Consider the following 20311-nt stretch of genomic DNA (forward strand, 5'->3'; position numbering starts at 1 on the left):
CTCGGACCGGCATCAAGTTAACCGCTCGAAACATTCGACTTCCGGTCAACGCGCTCGCAAAACAAAAGTACACAAGTCGGAGAACTTAGAAGTGGTCTTTATTGCCAGTGCGCTATTTCCTGTCGTTCGTCTGACGCCAAATGACCCAAAGCGGGCGTAGCAATCGAGGAGGACGCGGCGGGGGGGTTGGATGGAGGCGGCGTTGACGCAGTCCGCCACCGTCACGACTCCCCCCCCCCCCCGTTCGACTGAGCTGGAGGTAGCGGTCGCGGGTCTCCACCCGGGCCATTCAAACATGCTCAAAAACGGACATCACCACCCCCACAGCCACCACCGGCACCAGGTGAGCAAGGACGTGGGCCCCGGCTTAGCACCCGGAGCTCCGAAGGCCAGTCCCGGGAAGAGGAGACGAAAGGTCCGCGTATGGTGCGATGGATGGTAAGGGGGGGGGGGGGGGGGGGGTTGTACCTCACTTGCAGCTGCACTCTACTATTTGGGCCATTCCATTAGGTACACCTGCAGAGTTCAGTACGAGAGTTGTATCAATAATTAATAATCAGCCCGTGCTTATTTGTGTACAAATGTGTGTCGGTTAAAGCGGTTCCTAATGTTCTGTCCCTGTCCTGGAGTCCAAAGTCAGACGGACAGAACATGAGGGACACCTCTGGGTCTTGCCAACGCAAACTACGGGACGGGGCCAGCTAAAGGCAAATTCACCGATAGACTGTTTTCAACCATGTGACTACATCCGGGGGGCACACGGCCATGTCGGATGACTGATGCGCCGTTCACTTGATTGCTTTTGCGCCCACACCTGAGTTACACAAATGTTCGTACGACTGTTAAAAAAAACGCGTGATGGCCAAAAAGACTTTGGAAAGTTATCGGGGCTCATTAGATGTTGTTTCAATGTCCACTTTCGTTTGAGCAGCCAATAACAAAGCAGTTCACCCCCCCCCCATTCATACGCCTTTCTGAAATGATTCCCGCTTCGTTACGGTTTGCTTACTCACCAATTCACCAAACCAAAATGGCGACCGCGTTCTCAACCTGAAGGTGTGTGACGTCAGTCTTAAACCGTCTATTTGTGCTCAACTGCAGTTATTTGGGAAAAACTCGCCAATTTTGAAATACCTTTTAATGCTACAAAATGAGAGAGAAAAGTAATATGAAATCAAAAGTACAGTATTCCCTCGCATATCACTGGGGTTACGTTCCAGTCTGTCCGCGGAACATTTGAAATCAGTGAAGTTGCGACCGCGTATTTTTAGTGTTATAACAAAGTAATTCACAATGTTACCAACACATTTAAGTGAAATGTTCTCATTTTTCAATATTTATTTAAGTTGAGAAGTGTTTTATTTGACCACGCACACGCAAAATACAGCTTTCCCTCAAAATTTCGATTGTACGTGATAATGAATATTTAAAAAAAAAAAAAAAAAACCCAATGTAGTGAATCCGCAATGGGTGAACTGTAATATAGCGAGGGAACACACTGTCATACGTTAAAAGAAATTACAGACTTAATGTGAAGTGTTTTTGCCCTCGTTAGGGTGACAGATGACTTGTAGGCTATTTGATCTGAGTTTGGGCTGTTGGACAGTCCATTGCAGGTCACATGTAGTCCAAAAAGAAACCCACACCTATGGACAATTTCTTCAATGAGCCCGCGATGGGTTCCAGCTCACCTGCAACTCTGCGGATCCCGTCGCACTTTTTCGGACTTTGTTGTGCAGCAACAAAAAGGATGTTTTTCCATTTTCGGGCCCCGGATTACGGCGCCTTTCTCCCCGTAGAATTCGAGTTATGCGCACGCGGCTTTGGACGGTGTGCTCGCCTCCCCCCAGGAATGTTTCCGAATGTTTGGGATGCCATGAACGCTACGAGCGGCGGGCTGAGAGCGCGAAAGAGCGCCGACGTCAACACGAGCTCTCGGCCCACGCGACGGCGTTCCAAGGAGGGCGCGGCGCGGTCGTGTCGCGCGTCGTCGGCGTCGTGAATGCCGCCCCGTCGGTTCGAGAGCTCTGCTCTCATTGGTCAACCGTGTTGTGGAAAAACTAGATTCCGCCTCCGCGTTGTCGTCTGCAGCGGCGGACAGAAAGTGATGAATTGCTTGCTATTGTTCAGATGAAATTGAGATTCCTTTTGACTGTCAGCAGCTGGCAAAGCGTTGGCCTCACAGTTCTGAGGTCCCGGGTTCAATCCCGGACCCACCTGCATGGTTTTTGCATGTTCTCCCCGTGCCTGCGTGGTTTTCCTCCGGGTAGGCACTCAGGTTTGCTCCCACATCCCCAAAACACGCTACATTAATTGGACGCTCTAAATTGTTCCTAGGTGTGATTGTGAGTGCGGCTCTTTGTCTCTATGTGCCCTGCGATTGTCTGGCGACCGGTTCAGGGTGTACCCCGCCTCCTGCCCCTTGACAGCTGGGATAGGCTCCGGCACTCCCTGCGACCCTTGTGAGGATAAGCGGTGAAGAAAATAGATGGAATGTGATTGGGAGGCAGTGTACGTGTATGATGGTGTAGTGGGACACACGCCTGACTGTGGTGCAGGCAGTATGGGATCGATTCCCGCTCAGCGATGGTGTTGCTGCGGGCCCCGTGACTGCTCGGCGACCGGTTCAGGGTGTGCTCTGCGTTTTGCCCAAATTTTGCTGCTCCAGTGAGGATAAGCGACTTGGGTAACGGATGGGCGGATGAATGTGACTGGTTCACGCTAAACATAGCATCACTGGTTGCAAGTGATGTCATGTCAATATCCAAGCCGCTTATCCTCACAGGGGTTGCGGGAAAGCCGGAGCCTTTCAATTGCTCAATCAATTGGTAGCTTCGGGCGAAAGGCGGACTACACCCTGAAGTGGTCGGCAGTCAGTCGCAGGGCAGATGTCGCCACCATCACTGAGCGGGAATCGATCCCACTGCACCATCAGCGATATTAACTCAAATCGAACATAAACTTATACAAAAGGCGCTTACGTTTGATTCCCTTGTGTTGTCTTTCAGCTACGACATGGTCCACTACGGCCATTCCAACCAGCTGCGGCAGGCCAAGGCCATGGGAGACTACCTCATTGTGGGCGTGCACACGGACAGTAAGCCCCCGTCGGCGCTTGGTTGCGCACACGGATACAGTACGAAAAAAAAAGTCAAAAAATGGATTTCTCTCCCTTCCCCGGAAGAACTGCACCGATCCCCGCTGCCTAATGGAAGCTAACGTTGCCCCTTCGCTTCCTCTTGGAACTCGATACGGGTCATTAAAACGCGGACAAACTAGCTTGAAGATTGGAGGAAAAGGCGACTTTATGAATCCGTGGAAATCGATGCATACTTGATTTCATAAGAGGCGAATTGATGGTTTTGTGACATTTAGGTTCTTTAGGCAACATTCTTTCTTTTTGCACAGACATTTGGGCAGTTTGAATTTGGTTGTACTTGCTGGAATGAGTTTGACTGAAGTCCTGTAAATCCAAGCAAGATTTCTTACGATAAAATGAAAATGAAAGCATAACTCAAAAAAGGGCTCAAGAAACAAAGGGTCACATGACAAACCAGAGAGATAAGCAAATAGAAGCAAGAAAGTACCAACAAACTGTTGTTATAAAAGGTCCACACACCCCCTGTTCAGACGCCAAGAAACAAGACGTCTTTTCAACGCGGGAAGTGAAAGTAAACAACCGAGGTCGTCCGGTTGCGCAAGTTTTCACACCCCCGCGTAACTGAAAATGGTGCTGCGTTCGGAGTGAACCATTCAAATTGGAGTCAAGGCCGGCCTGACAACGTTGAGAGCGCGTTAGATTGACCCCACGTAAAGTTCAGATGATCTGGTCGGCGTTTCCTGACATCTTTGTCGTCGCATCTTCCTCGTCGTTGTTCGGAGGTTATTTTTGGGGTCACTTATTTCCCCGTCGTTTATTTCCAGGCGAGATCTCAAAGCACAAGGGCCCGCCGGTTTTCACCCAGGAAGAGCGCTACAAGATGGTGCGGGCCATCAAATGGGTGGACGAGGTGGTGGAGGGCGCGCCTTACGTCACCGCCCTGGAGACCCTCGACAAGTACAACTGCGACTTCTGCGTGCACGGCGGTACGCCGTCCCTCTCATTCGGGGCCGCCGAACAAAAACCGAACCGTTCCGGGGCGTCATTTGCCGTTTGTTTCCGTAGACGACTTAACGCTGACGGTCGACGGCGTGGACACGTACGAGGAAGTCAAGAAGTCGGGACGCTACAGGTGCGGCCGGCCCCTCTCTTGACTGCTGCTATTGCTAACCGCCAGAAATACGAATCGGTCACTTGGCTTCTTCCAGAGAATGCAAGAGAACACAAGGAGTTTCAACCACCGACCTGGTCGGTAGGATGCTTCTCATGACCAAAGCGCACCACAGCAACATCGTGAGTCCATTTCTCGTCGACTGCGTTCAAACCAGAGTACAGATGCGACTGGCACCTCTTTCCTTTCACAGGACGCATCTGACTACCAGCAGCACACGGACAACTTTGGAAAGGGAAAGGTTGGCACTAAATCGTAACAAAACAAACCAATACCGAGCAATTTCTGCAAATTTTCCAAATCTGTGTGCATTACGGAGTACCCACTTAGCAGGTATACGATATTCTGACCCCCCCCCCCCCCCAAAAAAAAAAAAAAAAAAAAAGAACAGGAAGAGGAAGAAGAATAATCTCTTCCATTTTGGGTCAGATCAAATGTTTTTCGCTTAAGTTTGCGTGTGCGTTCATGTGTCTTATCCGGATTACGGGACTCCAATGGTCAGAACAGCCACAGTCCCTGGACGGGGGTGTCCCAGTTCCTGCAGACTTCCCAGAAGATCATCCAGTTCGCCTCGGGCCAGGAGCCGCAGCCCGGCGACACGATCATCTACGTGGCCGGGGCCTTCGACCTCTTCAGTATCTTTTTCTCCGGGGTGGGGGCGACGCCTGGGAGGAGGTAATACTCTTAACCAATGTTCCCTCTAAGCTGCGCAACTGCGCATTTGCGCACTTGTCGCGCACTCTCACCGCAGAGGAAAACAGATCCAGCGCAGTGAAAGCCTGATGTCTTTTTTTTGTGTGTTTTTTAAACACGGCACCACACCGCCTCTCACAAAGAGCTGCTACTCGGCCACACTGGGCCACACAATCTACTTCCTAGTTTACCTGACATCGCCCCCCCCCTCCATTTTAAAGGGGTACACTCATAATTAAAACACCGGGGTATGTCAATAATAGAAGAAAAAGTGGATGAGATGGATGAGATTTTCCATTTTTTTTTTTGAGTAAAAAAAGCTCTGGTCTGATGCTAAAGTAGAAAGTACAGGATGAGATGGTGTATAATGTTAAAATTCCGACGATACATTGCCCAAAAAGCTGATTCTGTATTTTTAATATAGGAGGCAACATAACATTAACCTTAAAAGTGTTTGGGAGCATCATTCAGCATTCAACATGCATTGCGAAAGATATTCTGCAAGCAATAATTCAGTTTTACACCAAGAAAAACAGATGGGGATCCAATTCTGGGTTAAAAAAAAAAAATAAATGAAACGAAGTTGGAAGCGACCTTTCAAATTTGGTTTGTATTTTTATTGTTATGTATTTTTTTGTTTGTTGACATTTTCAGTGTAAGTTAGCAAAAACACAAAATTGTTCTTAAAAATGTTCTGATGGGAACCTTTTGCTGAGCCGTGTAACTCCGATGGACGACACCGATTGACTACAGTGCGCACGTCTGATGTTGCTCACAGTGGTCAAAGGGGGCGCTCACGTCCTTTGTGTGTTTGCTAAGACATGTCAAAAATTCGAGGGAACATTGCCCTTAACCCCTGTCAGACATTGGCCACGTGGACTTCCTCCGGGCGACGCATAAGATGGCGGACAAGCCGTACATCATCGTGGGGCTGCACTTCGACCAAGTGAGTGTTTATATAAACTCCTCATCAATCTGCTACTGGGTCAACTGCAACTCTCAACTCATATTGGTAGGCATAAGCGCATTAGCATTTGTGTGTTTAGCCGCAAAATGTACCCAAAACTACAGAATCTGTCCACACGTGTTGTGACTGTTTTCTATATATTTGTTGTGATTATTATCCTGTTATTTGTTCGTGACAGGAAGTGAACCGACACAAAGGGAAGAACTACCCCATCATGAATGTCCACGAGAGAACGCTCAGCGTCCTGGCTTGCCGGGTGCGTTTCCCATTTCTGCTCTCCGCCCTCTGGCGGCTCCTTCTCGCGTTAAAAGCGCTCTGGTTCCGCTTGCAGTACGTGTCGGAGGTGGTGATCGGCGCGCCGTTTGCTGTCACCAAAGATCTGCTCGATCACTTGAAGGTAAGATCCACATTCCGTCGCGTTCGCCAAACCTCAGATGATTGAAGCCGCCCCACGCCGCCGCCCCCTGCAGGTGGACCTCGTATGCCACGGAAAGACGCAAATGTACCCAAAGAAGGACGGATCTGACCCATATGTTGTAAGTCTCCTCGACAGTTGTCAGAGGTGTGAATGCCAGTCACACTTTGCATCCATTCATTTCCTTACCCGCTTATCCTCACGAAGGTCGCGGTGAGTGTTGGAGCCTCGCCCAGCTATCAACGGGCAGTCGGTGGGGTACACCCTGAACTGGTTGCCGGCCAATCGCAGGGCAGAACGAGACAAACAGTCGCAATCATAATCACACCTCGGGGCAATTTAGAGTGTTCGATTAATGTTGGATGTTTTTGGGATGTGGGAGGAAAGCGGAGCGCCGGGAGAAAAGCCACGCGGGCACGGGGAGAACATGCAAACTCCACACAGACGGGGCTGGGTTTGAACCCGGGACCTCAGAACTGTGAGGCCGACGCCAGTTGCTCCACTGTGCCATTTTTCAACATTCGATGATATTAATATCCATTCATCCATTTTATTTGCCGCTCATCCTCACGAGAGTCACGGGGACTGCTGGAGCCTATCCTCGCTGTCAACGAGCAGGAGGCAGGGTACACCCTGAACTGGTCGCCAGCCAATCGCAGGGCACATCGAGACAAAACAGCCGCACTCACAATCACACCGAGGGGCAATTTAGAGCATCCAATTAATGGGATGTGGGAGGAAACTGGAGTGCTCACCCGGAGAAAAGCCATGCAAACTCCACACGGGCGGGGCCGGGATCGAACCCGGGACCTCAGAACTGTGAGGCCGACGCTTTACCACCATGCCACATTGAGTGACATTAATATTATTGTTTAAAAAAAATAAGTAAAATTTTCAACTTGACACAATATTTAAATATATTTTTACTTTTTTTTTCAAAATAAGAGAAACAAATAATATTTTTAATTAATAAAGAAAACAAAAAAAAAACATTTAGCTGACTTTTCATTGACTGCGATCTCAAAATCCAGTCTACAATACACAATTTGATCATCTATTATTTTTTTTAAATTAAAAACTGATCAAATAATTGTTTTGTAACAGACCAGGAGAATATCGAAAAATAGCCTCAGACAATGAGCCACATGCTGCGTCATCAAGTCTAAAGGCAAGCAGCTGGAATCGTTATGGGCATTTTTTTTTGGGGGGGGGGGTGTAGGATTTGCAATTTCACATTTTCACAATAATGTGACTTCCCCGCTTAAAGCCCCCCCCCCTCCCCCCGCTCTCCTTGACACATCAGGTGCCCAGAAAGCGAGGAATCCTGCGCACCGTCGACAGCGGGAACAGCCTCACCACGGACGCCATTGTGCAGAGGATAACCAAAAACCGGTGAGCCGCCGCCCGCCCTTTCGCGCGTTCTCTTGAACACGAACGCATCACCATTTTCCCGTTTGTGGCTCAGGCTGCTTTTTCAAGACAGGAACCAGAAGAAAGAGACGACGGAGATCGCCGCCATCCAGGCCACGCAGCGACACCGAGTAGCAAACCAGTGACGGCGGCGGACGCCGAATCAAGCCAACGTCGTTGAATCCTCCCAATCCGGGAAGCCTGAAAAACGCGCATTTTATGTGGACTGGCGCAGGCCGAGTGGGAATCTTTTATGCGGATCCGTTCCCTTCCCACGCTTGTGCGAGTGAACGACGTGAATAAGTTCACTTTTTGTCAAATTCTCGAGGGCTGTGGATGTTTCAACACCTGCACTTTGACTTTTCACCACGTGGCATCCCTCGAAAACCAGCACGAAGTGGGAGAACTTGCAAAACAGCAGGGTGTTCAAATACTTCTTTTCTTCGCTGTAATAGAAGTGGGGGTTTTCCTCTGTATGAAATTGAGTTACTCATGAAACATAAGCTATATTTATTGGGTTTTTAAAACACATTTGGTTACGTAAACATGCACGGGTCCAGTTGGCCCAGGCGCACGACTCCTGTTCGTCAAGAACTAAAGTAGCAGAAGAGTTCATTTTGGGGTGCACGTTACATTTTTGTTTGTATATTTGAACTCTCCATCTCGCAATGCTGTATGATATGATGTATGAGTGCAGTGAGCGGCCACAGCGTCATGTTGTCATCATATTTATTTGACAATATCCATTGCTATAGTTTATAGAAAGAACAGGCTGAAGTTATTATATGCTTAGTAAAAGTAGTTCAATAAATATAAACATAATCAAATAAAAAAAATAGTTAAAGAGCCAGTGCAATTCTACTCCATTGTAAAGTGCAAGCACAATATTGAGCATACTGTTAAATATCATTGCAGTGTTGTTACGTGGAGCGTTCATCATGTTGTGGGCGGCTGTTGCATTTATACATACACTATATGTAGTTACTTTTTATTTAGATATAGCTTCATATATATTTGATAATGATAAAATGCCTGCATGTTGATTTGGGATGTATATAACCTGGGAAACGTTATGCAAATAATGTGCAAACTTGACCTCATTAGATGTATTGTTGACAGTTATAACATGATTTCGTTTGCAAAAAAAAAAAAAAAATCGTGGAGATGTAATGATTGAATAATTTTGCTTACAATTGAAAGTTGCTTTCAATTTTTTGGTGAGGGGGGAGGGTGAAGGTTTCAACAACCATACTTCGTCGCACCAGCAGGGGGCGTAAATGTTCAAGCACTCCTGAAACATTTTCCAACATTTAGAAACGATAATATTAGTTGAAATAAAAAAAGACTTTTGAGTATTACATATGCTACCCAGAACACTTCAGTTATAACCATAATAATAATTTAAACTTTCCTTTTTTTGAAAAAATGTTTTTTTTAGCTATCTACTATTTCGCAACACAACATTCAGCTTTACGGCAATTACGTTCCCGCTCGCAGCTGCGTCTCCATTTTCCACAAATTAGCTGTGTCGTCATCCTTTTTTTTTTTTTTTTTTGTAAAACAAGATCGGGACACTTTTCTGTTTAAGGTTTGTGATTTTTGGACAGTAATTTCATGATTCACAACACAACGGAGCGCCTGGAGCCCTTAAACGATGTTTTGTTGTGTGAATATTCTGCCGGCACCCCTGCAGGTACTTAAAAAATTGAATTACGTTCTTCCCCTTTCCTCCCAAAATGTGTCTAAATTGTGTGTGGTCCTTTCAGGTAAGCAAACCCTTCCCCAAAAAAAACAAAGAAACGCCAAATACGTCTCCAAGAAATTGTTTGGGTTAGTTGGCAACTAGTTGGTTAGTTTTTGTGTGTGTTACAAAAAAATTCAAACTCATGAAATTGACAAAAACTATCATTGGCATTTGGTGCTATCATTGGAAAGTGCCTGGAAAATATTATCTCAATAGCTCAAATAACATAAAAGGTATGACCATTTAAAGATTGGGAATATGGGCTAATTATGGTATTGGTAATGCAACAGATAAAAAGTTGTGACCTTCCCATTTAATTAGAATTTTCAAAATGTTGTCCCTTATTTTGTTTCTCAGCGGATTTTCATGAAATTTCAGTGATAGCTTGACTAAAGCATTACCATTTGCACTTATTTTCATTACAATTCCATATATTTGCATATAAAGCAACAAATCGGGCAATTTTTACCGATTTTGCAATGTGACCAAAATTTTTTGTGAGCGTTAAAAAGCACAGTGTGAGCGCTCATATCACCTTCAAATTCATATAAAGCATAAATGAAATACTTTAGAGAAAATATATACCTACCGACAGGTTTTGAACATAGAATTTTTTTAAAAATAAAAATTACGACAACTTCTTTAGCCATTTTCAAAATACAAAATGGAGGTTGTAGATGGAAACGTGGACTGCGTTATCAGCTTCTGTGTGTTTTGGTGCATTAATATAGTGATTTCCAACCTTTATAAAATTGAATTGAAAAATCCCACAGCACAACAACAAAAGTAAATGTCACCAAAAATGGATCGATTTAATTACTATATGTACTTCCTGCCATCTAATAGAAGAGGATTTTTTTTTTTTGTTTTGTCTGTCATTGTACCTCACTGGCTTAAATAAATGAATAAAGATACATTATTTCTTGGAAATAGATGGGTTTGTTTTTTTTTTTTTTTTTTTTAGCAACTACATAAAATTGGATAACTTCTCACGGCACACCCGAAGAGCGCTCGCGGCACACTGTTTGGGAATCACTGCATTAATAAACAAGCCTTGTACACGTAAAATATTGACACACATCGTAATGCAAGCACGGCCGGATCCATCGCGCAGTGGAACGAACGGCCGGGTTGTCGCGTACCTACTGGCAGCCCCCTGAGTTTAAAGTATAAAAAAACATCATGAATGTCTTCTCAGGCATGCCTGGGAGTATGCCTTCGCCGAGCTGTCACAGAGGAAAGCAAAGAGGCCAAACTGCAGAACTCCAAAATAGACCAAGACCTGTCCGAGCAGGCCCGGGCTGAGATGAATGTGGTCAAAGTTCTCATGCTTGGTAGTGAGGGGTTTGTGAGGGGCAGAATAACAGACGGACAGTTTTCCACAACCTCCTTGTGTTTTAGGAACTGCGGAGAGCGGAAAGAGCACTCTGGTCAAGCAGATCAAGATCATCCACAGTGGTGGCTTCTCCAGGCAAGAGCTCACCAGCTTCAAGGTGCGGCCGCATCTTGCTGTAAACGCTCTCAGCAGTGCCAACGCTGTCGCTCATTTTAGTTCGGGTGCCACATTAATCCAAACTTGAACTCAAGTGGTCTTGAGTGCGTAATTCATATCAATGACGAGAAGTTGGTGTTTCCCCGCTTTTTCAGTGTGTAAACAAGCAGTTTGCTTCAGTTTATCATCTACATACATACATTATCGATTAAGCGAAGTCTGAAGGTACAAAACTTTTAAGTTGCAGGTATTTGGGACAAAATTATGTAAAATAACCTTGATTAGTGCATTTCGCTTTAAAATTAAATCAACTAATGATGATCTCGGACTTGTTTTGTTTTGCGTGCATAGTAATTCTTATAACAGAACGTAACTGACTAAATGAAGAAGATGAGCTTTATAAGAAACTTGCATTAAAAAAAAGAAAAACATTGTAGTACGGTAATTCCCGGCCTACGGCGCGTACTTGGTTATAAGCCTCGGTATGCAGAAAGAGTTTAACGCTCGCGCGGGGCCAGCATTAGCGCGGCGCTAGCGTTAAACGCTTTCTGTGTACCAAGGCTGAGAACCAGGTGTGCTAATGCTAGCGCCGCGCTAACACTAGCACTACCGCAGGCTTGAAAGCGTGTGTAAAAAGTCGCGGCGTGTCGGCCGGAAATTACGGTATATGGTCTTGTTCTATCCTATGTATTGTTTTCACCTTCAAATTCTGCATCCTGCAGGCCGGATAGAACAACCTAGCGGGAGAGATTTGTCATTTAGTCTTCTTGTTACAGGGTCCACTCAAAAGCCTGAAGGAGGTTACACAGGGAGTTGGCTTTTTTGGTTTGAAGCAGCCATTTCAGGAATTCCAGTGCTGATGAACTGATGAACTCTTACTTTTCAGTTAAGCCGAATGAGCCCCATTCGGAAGGGGATGTGTTCATCGCTTCTCTTACTATTATGATTTATTTTTAAATAATCTCTTTTGGTGCCCTTGAAGCCTGCAGTCCTCGACAACCTCCTCACTTCCATGAAGTTTGTCCTCCGGGGAATGGGGATGCTGAGGATAAACCTGGCCAACAAGAAGAACAATGTGTGTATTTTGATCTCATTTTGTCAGATGAAACCAAACGGGTCCTCCCAAAATTGAACACCCCCAAACTAAGTCAGTTTACCAAAAGTATTCTGTTTTTCCGGTGTAGCTTTTCATCGTCTCACGGATCATTTCATTTAGATTCACGCCCGGGCCATCCTGTCGTGCTGCCGCTGTTTTGGGGACGACCAGGAGCTCCTTCCCTTTGTGGCTCATGCTTTCTGTGCGCTGTGGGCCGACCAGGGGGTGCGAGCGGCCGCAGCCAGAGGTTACGACTTTCAGCTCAACGACTCTGCCCTCTAGTGAGTACAGTGACTGGGTCAATTTCAAAAGTTACTTTGCGTGATTGGCCAAAGTGGAACTCTATGAAATGGGTCCACCAGATGCTCTCATTGGTTGTCGGTGAGACGCAGTAAGAGAGCGAATGTAATTTCTCAAAAATAACGCGCAAATTTTCCCCAAAATATTTTCAAAAAGTTAGTAGAGCGCATTATATTTAGGTATGGATGAAAAATGAAAAAAAAAAAAAATACAATCACATTGTATAGTTGTATACAGGTACATAGTTGTAAAAAAAAAAAAAAAGCTATACATATCCATTTCAATATGATATTTGACGTCTTATGTTACACATTTAGATTTATTACAGTACTGTGCGCCCTCAACCCTAAAGTCTGTGACCTCTTCGGGGAGCTTGCATTTTACGATTGTTAGCGTTGCATGTTTGTTGCTACTGCACCAAAGATCAGAAACGATTCCCCGTGAGATTTTTTTTTTTTTTTTTTTAAAACTTAAACCAAGACAAAAAAATGTCGACTACAACAGCTAGTTGTTCAGCCGCGTTTAAAAGAAATGTCAACACTCGTGCCGATGACGCTGCCAACCCGGAAGTAAAAAAAAAAAAAAATACAAGTACAACCCTAACAAAATATAAATACAGATAATTCCCAATATTTTAAACATATGCGGAGCAGCAAATTGGGGATGCGCATTGTACATTGGTAGGAGGGTTTTCCAGATTTTCAGGTCGACTTTGAGGGTGCGCATTATACTTGAGAAATTACGGTACATTTATTTATTTCTGCAATCCACCACTGTGGGAACTTGGTCGTTTAATTGGTCATGTATTTTGTTTCTGCACTATTGTTTGAGTCTCAAACTTTCATTTTTTTCCATTTAGATTTTAATTCTGTGATTAGCCTAACGTGATAGCATGAGCCAATCCAGAAATCTCGAACAAGGCTTTTTAATGTGGTTGCTACAAACATGTTCATTTTTTGCCTGCTTTACACTCAAGACCTTGTATTTTAGGATCGTCATTAACTGGGGACCCATGAGGTTCTAAAAAAAAACAAAAAAACGGTGCTTTAATTTGTTCAACTTAAATTAAAGCAGACGTGTTGACCTGCCATTTTGCTACATATTGTTGGACGCCCCCCCCCCCCTAACGTGTTTGTTTAATTTTGGGTAGTGAGAATGTTGGTGATCCAAATACAGGCTGGAGATGATGAACAGTTTTTTCGAAGCTTTTTACTTACAGAATATTCCGGGCACTTATGAGTTACAGAACATGGCTGTAGGAGATTAGTGCAAAGCACATATTTTTATCTTGTGAGAAGGGCAGACCTTGGGCGGTATCAAACCTGTGGCACGACATCGGGGCTTTCCACTTGGACAAAGGTTTTCTGTCTCAACCGGTTCTTGCTGGCAATGGATTATTACAAAGTGTCCAGTGTACAGTTCAGCAAGGTTAGCCTACGTGCAGAGATGCGGATATCACTCATCTGGGTACAGGAAGAGGAAATTATGCAATCATGACTAAACATGGGCATAAGACATACTTCAATATTCAAACAGTTCCCAGTTCAGTCACAAACACACTTGGTCCGCTCTGGGCAGCCGCTTTTAGGCAATGTTTTTATTTTGCCGATGCAGATGAGCCACACCCGACCATGCCCGGTTCCACTGCCGACGTGTGTACGGCTTTGGAAGCAAGCGCAGAAAGCGTTCATCTGTCTGTCAAATAACCAGAACGTCTGCTTTGGTCTTTGATTTGACATGACAGTGGTTTCTGTATAAACAGGAGACTTTTTTTTTTTTTTTTTTTTTTTTTTCCCCCATTTTTTATGGCGGCTCTTCACCCAGGTAGCTACAAAGTCATTGGACGACATATTTAAATTACCCCGACTGTGAGTTAACAATAGGGACCCTAAAAAAAATCTTTCACAAAAACGTGACATGGTTGTACAATTTCACAACCGATGGATGGGCAGGCACCGCGTACAAGCAATTAGAAAGTTCCCCTTCTTGAACACGACATAAATGGCAAAAATATGACGGTGATCGCTTTCCCAGTTTCTTCGAGAACATCGGTCGAATCATCGCCCCCAATTACACCCCCACGGAGCAAGACGTTCTCCGAGTGAGAGTGAGGACCTGCGGAATCATCGAGACACAGTTCCACTCGGATGACATGATATTCCGGTAAGACCTTTTGGAATGTTTGCTATACATGCAAACAGTAACCGCCGGCAATTTGAATGACACACGATGGTCGGGAAACATTTGCATCTTATCTCATCCCTTCAGCCATCATTTCTAGAGAGGCAACGTACAATCTCAACTGCTACTAAAACCCGCCCCCAGATATTTGTCATGCATATTAACGTTACTGGCGGCACGGTGGAGCAGCTGGAGAGCGTTGGCCTCACAGTTCTGAGGTCCCGGGTTCAATCCCGGACCCGCCTGTGTGGAGTTTTCATGTTCTCCCCGTGCTTGCGTGGCTTTTCTCCGAGCACTCTGGTTTCCTCCCACGTCCAAAAAACACACAACATTAATTGGATACTCTAAATTGCCCCGAGGTGTGATTGCGCTTGCGTCTGTTTGTCTCGATGTGCCCTGCGATTGGCTGGCAACCAGTTCAGGATGTACCCTGCCTGTTGACAGCTGGGGTAGGCTCCAGCACTCCCCGCGACCCTTGTGAGGATAAGCTACGAATAAAATTGATGGATGGATGGATGCATTAACATTACCATAAGTATACCATTATCACCCAAAACACGTAAATATAGTTTCAAACTCTTATTGTCATAGCAGGGGGGGGCTTCTGATGTGTGCGGGAACGTGCAGCGATGGCTCCCCTGAACTTCCACTAACACTCGGATAAACTGAACCAAAATTATCGTTCGGGTTGTCATTTTCATACATCTTTCCCTTTCCACGTTCCCCATGTACTTTGTGCGATATTGACAACAATAAACACTGCATTCTTCCGATCGTCTGAGCTCGCTCTCACGAGGGGTCCTGCATCTGTCACGTCATCGTCGAGACGCTTCACTCCCCCCGCCTCGCTTATTGCAACTGCCGCTCGACCGCGGCAGATAAACGCGCCGGTGCAATCACAAACACAACCTGGAGACGCTTTGACCCCGACGGAAACTCATTACCCGTGTCACCAAGGCCCTCCATGCCGCTAAGTGCTTCATCATATTTTGAAACGATTTTCCTCTTGCCCGCACTTCGACGTCGTTACATTGCCACAGAAGATCAAGTCCCACCTCAGAGTGGTTGACACGAGCAAGACAAATGGCGGTTTCATCAATTTGAATGGAGTGAGTTTTCCCATTTCTGCTAAAGTTGAGATGTAACATAACTTAGTGCAGTGCTTCTCAATTTTCTGTTTCAAAGGAAGAAGAGAAAATTTTGTGACCCTTCCACTGACAACTCTCCTGAGTACTATTGACTAGTAGATCTATATAATAGTATGGAAAGGATAGTTTCATCTAATCCTTATAAATATTGAAGTACAGAAGGGATATCCGTTACTGCCATTTATTACAGCGGATATGCAAATAATTTTTTTTTTCCCTAGTGTGGCAAATGATGTTCTTCAGGGTCTCACGCGTCCCCCTGGTGACGTAGGGGCCGCACTCCACTATTTGAGAAGCACTGATCTTGGTGAGAGAGTCCAGCTTGAATCAATCCCACTCGAGCCCAATGACCATCTTTGCATGGGACTTTCAGCCCGATTTTAAAAATAGGCTGCGTTTTCTGGTGCCAAAGAATTCCCTTCCAGGACCAAGAGTTTTCCGAGTTTTCTCATACAAGAATGTTCTCCAGTTTCAGTCTTTTTTGCTGATGGAGGTAAAAAAAAAAATGACTAAGATGAACCTGAGTGTAAGCACGAGTTAATGTACACAGTCTGTCTTTTTTATGACCAGTTATGTAAGTAAACTTTATGTTCACTGCTGGTGTCATGTCTTGTCAAACCTCCTCAGTTTCCTGGAGAATTGTTTATCTTGACCTATTTGTACCCTTACATGGTGATTTGTCCCTTATCTAACGTGGCCACTTGCTTTGCCCCTCTGGCCTAATTTTTTTTATCTGTTGCGTGGTCTACTCAAAAGGATCGAGACTTGATGTCGTTTGAGAGACTATTTGAAGTTTTGAGTTCAATGATTCTTGGGACATCTTGTTCTTTTAAGCGCATCCGTATACAGTAATTTTTAAGACCGGCATAGACTGAGTTTCAAAATTTTGATAGGTTTATAAAAAAATAAAATAAATAAGACAAAACTTAACACATTGACAATATGTTGGCGAGACTTCTTGTTTTTGACTTTGGAGCTTCCAGTGTATTTCAAATCTTTTTTAAATTGTAAATATTCATGATTCAGTAAGCTAGCTTCTTTTGAATGGACATTCAAGGTTTGAGTGGATTTTTGAAACATTTTATGTCAGTCCATTGTCATGTTATCAGTTTCAGAATTTTTACAATTCACTTCAGAAAATTTATATGAGCGGAGAGCCAGCCTCGCCGAAGCTGTATACACACCTACCTAACATGAAGGAACAACAAGCTACCTTACCGGGGGTAAAACTAATAGATACCAAACGAGTTCACTTGAGGGCGGTCCCGCCATTACGTCATTTCCTGCTTCTTCTCGAAAACAAATCCCCTCGAGAGGATTTTCATGGCGGGAGTTACAAAAACCTGTATACGTCAAAATCATGTTTTGTGGTGGGGGGAAAAAAAACGCATGGGTCCATGTCTGCTTCCGTTTTTTCACGAATAACATTAAAAATCTTGCATTTCGTGGCAGTGGCCCTTTAAGGGCTCGTAATGAATTCTGCGCACTTCCCATTTTTGCGGTCTAATCACGCTTCCCTTTTCGACAGGTTGTATGATGTCGGCGGCCAGCGGAGTGTGCGAAGGAAATGGCTGCGCTGCTTTGACGGCATCCAGGCCTTGTTGTTCGTTGTGGCTCTGAGCAGTTACGATATGTCGCTCCCCGGAGACCCAAAAGCGGTACGTTCCGGTGCGAGCTGCAATATCGAGCCGCGCTAACTGACTTCCATGCCTGCAAAGTCTAGAATCGGCTGCAGGAAAGTCGGGAGCTTTTCTCGTCGATCTGCGCAAACTCCATCTTCAAGAGCACCTCAGTGGTAGGTTGGCCTACAAAACCACAGTGCCTTGACTTCTGAGTTTAGTTAGCTCCGTGACCCCACTCGTAATTCAAATCATCTTTCTCCATTGAAAGTGGATGCAAATGACTACAGTAATCCCTTCTAGCTCCCTCAGAATCCAACAAAAAATGTGACTTTTTTTTTTTAAGGAAAAATAGTACTCTATAGTATTATGCATTATAAAGAAAATAATTAATTGTTTTTTGTTTTTTTTATTTTAATCTTCCCACCATTCAAACAAGTATAAAGAGAATTTGACCACTGTACAGATTCCGTATCATAAAGCAAACCTACTCACCCTGGCAGACAAGTAAGTGGGAAGTAACATGAAAAACGTCTACAGAGCTGTCACCTCGTGATGTTTTTATAACACTTCCTCAAATGAGTGAAGTCCTGTAATATTTACTGCATCCGTTTTTTTGGGCTTATATCATACTGGGCATCGAGAAGTCTTCCTGTGTCATCGTAAGGTAAATTTCAAGTTCTTCTGTCCCACAAGTGGTGCCCTTGTGTGGGGGTAGAAAGCAAAGGAAAAGATCTAATGTTGAGTTTAATCTTTAAATGTACGATTTTATGATACTCCGGATTGTACCACTTTTGGGGTGATCCATTGCAGGTCAAATTCCTACTTGCACATTTTAGCCCTTACTTTTGTTATCGCACCCCACACCTCCAAAAGGCAAATGACGACAAACATTTTCAACTCGACAACAAATAGAAATTTAAAATGGGTTCCGCCCCGTACTGTTACACTCATTGTGCTGATGTATTATCATCTATTTATGATGATTAAACATATAAATTACTTTTTCGAAGCTTATTGAGGCAATGGAAGCAATATATTCAACGTTTTTTTTACCCTGCCGAAGCATGCTGCAACCCTCCATCCATTTTCTGATCTGCTTATCCTCACAAGGGTTGCAGAAGCGCTATAGCCTATCCCAGCTGTCATCGGGCTGGAGGCGAGGCACACCCTGAACTGGTTGCCAGCCAATCGCAGGGCACATGGAGACAAACAACAGTCACACTCGCAATCGCAGCGATGGGCAATTTACATTCTCCCACGGGTGCATGTTTTTGGGATGTGGGAGGAAACCGGAGTGCCCGGAGAAAACCCATAAAAGTACGCCAAGAATACGCAAACTCCACACACGCGGGGCTGCGATTTGAACCTTGCTCCGCAGAACTGTGAGGCAAACGCTCTACAGCTGTGCCACCATGCCAAGCATGCTGCAATAGAACTAAAATGTATAAAGTTCAGATGACATTTGACTGGTCTCGCTATCGGTTGTTCTTCTTGGCCAGACCAGTGGAAAGTGAATGGAGTGGGAGTCACCGGGCTGCCAAAGTTGGGAGCGTTCTGGATTCACCAGTGAATACGTACCGTTGGGTTTTAAGTTGAAACCTTCCCACCTTTCATCTTACAGATTCTGTTCATGAACAAAACTGACCTTTTCCAGGAGAAGATCCTCCACTCGGGAAGACATCTGAGAGTGTACGTTGCCAATTTTAAAGGTATGCTGCCTGTTCAATTCCTCCGGAGGGACTGAAACTATTGTCCCGCTTTGGAAAAACTGCGGCCGGTTGAATACTGTGTGGGTGTCTACAATTATGCATTTCTTTTTGATTCTTTGGGTTCTGGTGACATTTAGTCAGTCTGGTACTTGTTTGTCAACATTACAAATTGTTTTGATTTTTATGCGTTTCCTGCCCACCCCAGTGCATTGGAAATGATTGAGAAGATTGGTTGAAGGGTCAGCGTGACGACGTAAACCTTTTTAAATGTACAGACAAAGTTTAAAGTCACATTTTAATACCAACCGACATTGCTCGTCTGCGTACATTTTTGCATTGGAGGGAAAATTAATGGGACCTGATTTAATTCCACCATATTCTCCTCCTCCTATTCTTGACAGTCTCCACTTTCTTTTGAAACAAGTGTTGCAAAAAGTTATGTAGAGGAGGCGGTTAAACTGAGCTCTTGGGATGTACAGCGGGTATAAAAAGTCAAGACACCCACGTTTAAAGGCCAAGTTTTTTGTTTTTTAAGATATTAAAAAAAAAGATTAATAATTGAGGCTTTCCCACCATGTGATTTTCATTCAAACGGGTGTGAGAGTAAATGAAAGTTGGTCCATACGGGCCACCATTTAGTGCCTCTGATTAACCCCAAATAAAATTAAGATGTTGCAGTAGGCCTTTAGTGCCCCCCCCCTCCCCGGCAGTGCTGGCACTTACGATTTTGAGCCATTCACAACGGCCTCCACTTTTCCTGAGACCTCAGTTCCAGTAGGGGAGGGGGGACCAAACATTCCCTAAGCATGACGCTCATCACCTCTCAGCCAGTTTGTTTACTTTGTGGATTTCCACTCCATCTTTACTTTCTTCCGTCTTGGCTTCCCTCCAGGGGCGGATGCCGATGTGGACGCCGCGGCTCGACACATCGCCGCCATGTTCTCGACGTGCGGCGGGGGCGATCGGCCCTTGTTTCACCACTTCACCACAGCCACGGACACGGCTGACGTCCGGGCGGTCTTTCAGGTTGCCACGGCGCAGATCTTGAAGCGGAACCTCGCAAACGCTCGGCTCCTCTAACCGGTTATTTTAAATTGCACGTGTTAACGCTGCACTTGTTTTTATATCATTTTAAATAAAATATTTGTGTTCGGGCCCTTGTTCCCCATTTTGGTGAAAATTTAATGCAGATCTCAAAAGTTAAACCCGTGTCGCGTATAACATTTACACCAGTGTGGATCTAAAGCAGGGCTTTTCATAGGT

General features: G+C 44.9%; 2 protein-coding genes across 7 annotated transcripts; both read left to right on the top strand.

The window, feature by feature from the left end:
- Positions 1–122: 122 nt before the first annotated feature.
- Positions 123–9121, top strand: LOC133514999 (ethanolamine-phosphate cytidylyltransferase-like). Of its 3 annotated transcripts, none has more exons than XM_061847182.1 (13): positions 123–343; positions 3009–3097; positions 3925–4086; positions 4166–4232; positions 4309–4393; positions 4465–4511; positions 4758–4906; positions 5828–5910; positions 6110–6187; positions 6263–6328; positions 6402–6467; positions 7650–7738; positions 7812–9121. In XM_061847182.1, exons 2-13 carry the CDS (start codon positions 3016–3018, stop codon positions 7900–7902), a joined length of 1065 nt encoding a protein of 354 aa, XP_061703166.1. In that variant the 5' UTR covers positions 123–343; positions 3009–3015; the 3' UTR covers positions 7903–9121. The 3 variants fall into 3 exon arrangements, with proteins under 3 accessions (XP_061703166.1, XP_061703164.1, XP_061703165.1); XM_061847180.1 differs by having other exon boundaries at positions 124–438; XM_061847181.1 differs by having other exon boundaries at positions 125–438; positions 4465–4512; positions 4774–4906.
- Positions 9122–9235: 114 nt separating this feature from the next.
- On the top strand, positions 9236–20200 carry LOC133515000 (guanine nucleotide-binding protein G(o) subunit alpha-like). 4 transcript variants are annotated; one of them, XM_061847183.1, is made up of 10 exons: positions 9259–9449; positions 10699–10834; positions 10902–10993; positions 11975–12067; positions 12209–12369; positions 14423–14551; positions 17246–17375; positions 17441–17512; positions 18961–19048; positions 19941–20200. In XM_061847183.1, the coding sequence occupies exons 1-10, from the start codon at positions 9411–9413 to the stop codon at positions 20126–20128; spliced, it is 1128 nt and encodes a 375-aa protein (XP_061703167.1). In that variant the 5' UTR covers positions 9259–9410; the 3' UTR covers positions 20129–20200. The 4 variants fall into 4 exon arrangements, with proteins under 4 accessions (XP_061703170.1, XP_061703167.1, XP_061703168.1 ...); XM_061847186.1 differs by lacking the exon at positions 10699–10834 and having other exon boundaries at positions 9236–9449; XM_061847184.1 differs by lacking the exon at positions 17441–17512.
- The last annotated feature ends 111 nt before the right edge of the window (positions 20201–20311 follow it).

The sequence above is a fragment of the Syngnathoides biaculeatus genome, chromosome 16 (genome assembly GCF_019802595.1).
Source record: "Syngnathoides biaculeatus isolate LvHL_M chromosome 16, ASM1980259v1, whole genome shotgun sequence".
In the NCBI taxonomy this organism is placed as follows: Eukaryota; Metazoa; Chordata; class Actinopteri; order Syngnathiformes; family Syngnathidae; genus Syngnathoides; species Syngnathoides biaculeatus.